This window comes from Vollenhovia emeryi, unplaced genomic scaffold (genome assembly GCF_000949405.1).
Source record: "Vollenhovia emeryi isolate VEMERY1.0 unplaced genomic scaffold, V.emery_V1.0 DF939181.1, whole genome shotgun sequence".
In the NCBI taxonomy this organism is placed as follows: domain Eukaryota; kingdom Metazoa; phylum Arthropoda; class Insecta; order Hymenoptera; family Formicidae; genus Vollenhovia; species Vollenhovia emeryi.
Window position 1 is genome coordinate 1,226,388 of NW_011967185.1, and position 4,380 is coordinate 1,230,767.

The 4,380-nt window shown below is 41.2% G+C and overlaps 1 protein-coding gene and 1 long non-coding RNA gene across 2 annotated transcripts; one reads left to right on the forward strand and one right to left on the reverse strand.

The window, feature by feature from the left end:
- Nucleotides 1-515: 515 nt before the first annotated feature.
- LOC105563027 lies at nucleotides 516-862 on the reverse strand. Its single transcript, XR_001009007.1, has 2 exons — nucleotides 782-862; nucleotides 516-684 (listed from the first exon to the last, which is right to left on the reverse strand). It is a non-coding gene; the product is annotated as an uncharacterized LOC105563027 (long non-coding RNA).
- A 306-nt stretch (nucleotides 863-1,168) lies between these two features.
- Nucleotides 1,169-3,792, forward strand: LOC105563026 (C-Myc-binding protein-like). Its single transcript, XM_012014276.1, has 3 exons — nucleotides 1,169-1,493; nucleotides 2,603-2,724; nucleotides 3,273-3,792. The coding sequence occupies exons 1-3, from the start codon at nucleotides 1,491-1,493 to the stop codon at nucleotides 3,421-3,423; spliced, it is 276 nt and encodes a 91-aa protein (XP_011869666.1). The 5' UTR covers nucleotides 1,169-1,490; the 3' UTR covers nucleotides 3,424-3,792.
- Nucleotides 3,793-4,380: the final 588 nt, after the last annotated feature.

The following is a 4,380-nucleotide window of genomic DNA, read 5'->3' on the forward strand; positions in this document are numbered from 1 at the left end:
ATGTTTTTAATCGCCCCAACAGTGTATCAACGGCTAAAAGTGCCTGGGCCCTTTTCAGAATCGTATCCAGGAAAGGCGCGTACGAACTAGCGTACATTATTTATTGTAAATGGAAATGGCCTATGAAAAAAATGTTCTAATAAAAGTAATTAATGTAATTACTTGCTCCAACGTATAAAAGTATTGACGCGTTATTCGTCAACACTGCAAATTTTTCAATGTCACACCGACTTTGCACTAACACACGTGCAAAAATTCTGTGATTGGTCATAACTAGAACATGTCCGATGCGCAGTACGGATCGGCGCGAACGTGAAACAAAAGAGCGAGTGGGCATACTGGTTATACTGTGCCTTAATCGTGTTTAATAACATCTGTAGTTATAAAATTGGCCAATCACAACTATTCCTCAGAAGAATGGAATGACTGTGGTTGGTCAGCCCCTTAACTACGGTTGTTATTAAATTCGATTAGAGTGCCGTGTGAACATAGGCTGCGTTCGGGGAGACGCTGGGTGCTTTCCAATTATTTTACACTTTTTAACACAAACGTACACAAGAAGACACAAAGTGTCGCGATGTGCACGACTCAATTGGAACAAAATATACCACAAAGAGTACACAAAGTAGTATAGTATCCATGCTTGGTATTTTTAATCCATGGTGGTAATTGAAACTGCGTCACCTAATGTTGATTCAAAATATTTATTACCTCAATGATACTCTGAATATTGCCGTTGTTCATTGTTGAGTAAAAAGAAAAAAATGTGTGCCGTACTTACGTATTTTCCTCCTCCCACTTCGGTATTACTTATGCGCCAGAATGATATCAGACGTAACCTCACTTCTTTTTTTCCCTTTTATATAGTNAAACCGTTGTAGCGAAGGAATATGCCGACCACTTGTAGCCGCCGTACTTAGTAACTATTATTTGTCACTAGAAAACACAAGTTTACACAGCCGACTAGTAGCCCTCAGGCTGAGTACGAATGTGTAGAGGTGTGTCGACATTTGTGACAATTGGAACGCCATTTGTGTCGCCATGTGCACGAAAGTGTCTAGGGATATTGCAATTGGAAAGCACCCGCTATTTAGCGCTATGAGCGTACTCTGTCCTTGTTCAACGTTCGCAAGTAACAAGGACAGAGCACGCTCATAGCGCTAAATAGCGGGAGCTTTCCAGCAAGCGACACAAGTCGACACAAGTGTCGTTCTGTCTTTATTATTCATCGAATGCGAAGAAAGACAGAACGACATTTGTGTTGACTTGTGTCGTTTGCTGGAAAGCTCCCAGCATCTCCCCGAACGCAGCTATAGACTACGGCGGTGATAAGAGACAGACGCTAGTTTGGCTGTTAAGGGGAACGGGGGACTGCGATTTCGTTCAGCGTTGTTGAGCCGTTACGACTACTTACGAGCCGTGCTTCTCGCGGACCATTGCTCTCAGGAGAAACTCGAGTGAGAGAATCGTTCACTCGGAAATCCGTCACGATGGTAATTATCCAATTAATAAAGCGTTCAGTCGGTCGTCGCTCGGACAAGATCGCCGGCCTCGTGTCGGATTTGTAGCGACACAAGCGTCGTTTATGTGCCGCCGTTTCGTCGAGCTTTGAGCATCGGCTATAATTACGCTTCACGTTTTGTTAAAATATTCGACACCGATCTGCGTAGCGTGCGCACTAAATTTTCCGTGGGTTAGGTAGGCGCGGGCGGCGGGGGGGGGGGGAGCTTTTCTGCTTTTCTGAAAAGAAATACCTAAAACCCGGTCTACAATAAATTAGTCGTCAGACAAAAGTCTGAATTATATGTTGTTCGCCCAGAAAGAAAAAGGATCGCCATATAATTTCGATTTCTAACGACTAGCAGCTTATTGCAGACCGTGCTTTAGGGATTATTTCATTAAGGGCCAGTTTCACAAACGTCGGTTAACTGCTAACCGAAGGTTAACTGATCCTCTGTCTCTTCTTAGAGAACAAGATAGAAAAAGATAGAGCGTTGACTGAACTCTGGTTAACAGTTAACCAACGTTTGTGAAACTGGCCCTAAGGGACGAGTATTCGGACCGGGCGATTAGAAATTACTCCGAGGCAAACGGCAGCCGCCTGTGCGATTTGTGCCAGTTCAATATCCGTGCGGATCAGAAAATTAATGAAAGGTTCCTTTTGGAAATTGCTTTATTCCTCCACACGGGTTTGTGCGTGAAGCTCGGGTGATTCTTGCGAAGCTTCACGTTTTGTAAATATTCGACGGCAATTTGCGTTAGCGCGTGCACTAGGTTCGCCGCCGAGGGGGACCTTTCTTCTCCGGCAATTGTCGGGCGAAAAGACGTGGCTAAAACATGGTCTACGGTGAGTTGTTAGTCGTTAGAAGTCGGAACTATATGTCGGTCCTTTTTCTTCCACCCAGAAAGGAAAAGGATCAACATATAGTTCCGACTTCTGACTGACGACCAACGACTCATTGTAGACCAGGCTTTAGTCGTACATAGTTGTATAATATACTTATCTTTTATGCATGTTCTCTTTTGGTTCTGTTTGCGTCAACCGATTGTTAGCCTTCTATTTTTCCTTCGGTGCGACAAATAGCTTCCTGTTGCTTTACAGGCGATCGCTGCCAAACGAGAGGAGTTTCGCAAGTATCTGGATGAGTGTGGCGTCATGGTTGCCCTCACAAAGATACTGGTCTCGCTTTACGAGGAGACCGAAAAGCCACCTGATCCTGTGGAGTATCCTTTCCTGATTAAAAAAACTAAACTTATTGAACATTTTTCTTGATATTGCAGCTGTCGATCTAAACTTCAAGGGAGAGATACTTTAGATTTTTCGGGCTCGACCATGAATCTTTGCTTCTAGCGTGAAAAGCGAATAAGTTTATTGACAAATTCAGCATTTGTCAATGACATTTTTCATTAGTTCACGCTCGAAGAAAAGATTCATGATCGAACTCTTAGTCTCTGCTATTTGTGCACCTGCTCAGCTTGCACCCTCGTAACTTGCTTAACTAGGCTTTGTATAACAGATAGTGTTTGGACAAGTTTATAAGTCATAGAGCGACCTAAAGTTCCATTCACTTGAAAATGTAATACAAGAATTCTCAGCATGTCATTTCTTGCTCACTAACATCATGAAACAAGGACACCTGCGGCAGGAAACCTCAAATTGTTTTCAATCGAGTCGTCGGCTCGAGGTAGCTTCTACGCCCTCCTGAAAAATGATTGCTCTCGTAATTTTATACTATTAGCAAGTACGTTAGTTTTCTTATCTAGTATCACAGCTATATACGTAGGAATCTTGGCGGTATCGTGACCGATACTTCGGACATTGACAGCGTGAAGAAAGAATTGGAGGAGTCCAAAGCCACGATTGCCGAATTAAAGTCAAAACTAGCCAAGTATGAACAGCAGGGCGAAGCAATAGCGGATTAACCATGGCGGAGAACATCTTTGATCAGAGTTCATGCTAGTCTGTTTTTTTTTCTTTGACACTGACTTTCTCAAAGTCAGTCTGACTATGTGCCTTATTACTATAATAAATGACGTTAAAAAATGTTAGAGTATAAGATAAATCACTCAACTTTTGTGCAAACACATTCCATCATAATTACGTGTTCGTTCATTCGTGTATTTCTTTTTATTTAAGAAATAATGGCAATTTAGCTGTTAGTTTTCATTTAAGGTCTTTCGTAAGGACAAATTTAACATGCAAGATATCTGACATATGTACTTCGTGTGAAGCGTCGTTTGTACAAAATAGATCTCAAAGATTCAAATAAATATTTCTTTTACGTTTATTAAATTACATGTATCCTTAAGTGTGATATCGTTTATTTCCTTCGTATTAACGAGATTTTCTTCAGGGATCTGTACAATATAGATATAAGATCATATTTATGAAGGATGGCAGTAGCTGCAAAATATGAGCGTCGTGAAACAGCCGCTGGCTGCGTTCAAAAACACCACCCGAGTACCCCAGAGTATCATTTTATCCTTGTTTAACATACGGTGAGCAACAAGGATAGAATAATACTGGGTAAAGTCACTAGATATATAAAGTACCGCAATCGTCCGCCATTTTGGCTCCATGACGCGGCTATTTCAAATCCATCCCAGACAGCACACGATATCCTATGGATGTCGTCATTTTCAATACTCTCGAGACATTGTACGTCTCCAGAGATATTTGTACGTTCCAACTGTTTAATTTCTTTGCAGTATTGTATAAGATGATCTGCATCAACAGTAGAATAATTACTATTTTTAGTGGTTTGAAATTGTGATAAAGAAATAAGGCGTAATGCCTGCTTAAATTCTTATGACACACCGTTTTGCTATTTAATACTATCATAAAAATTCTACCACATTAAATTGATTCTAAAAGAAAAG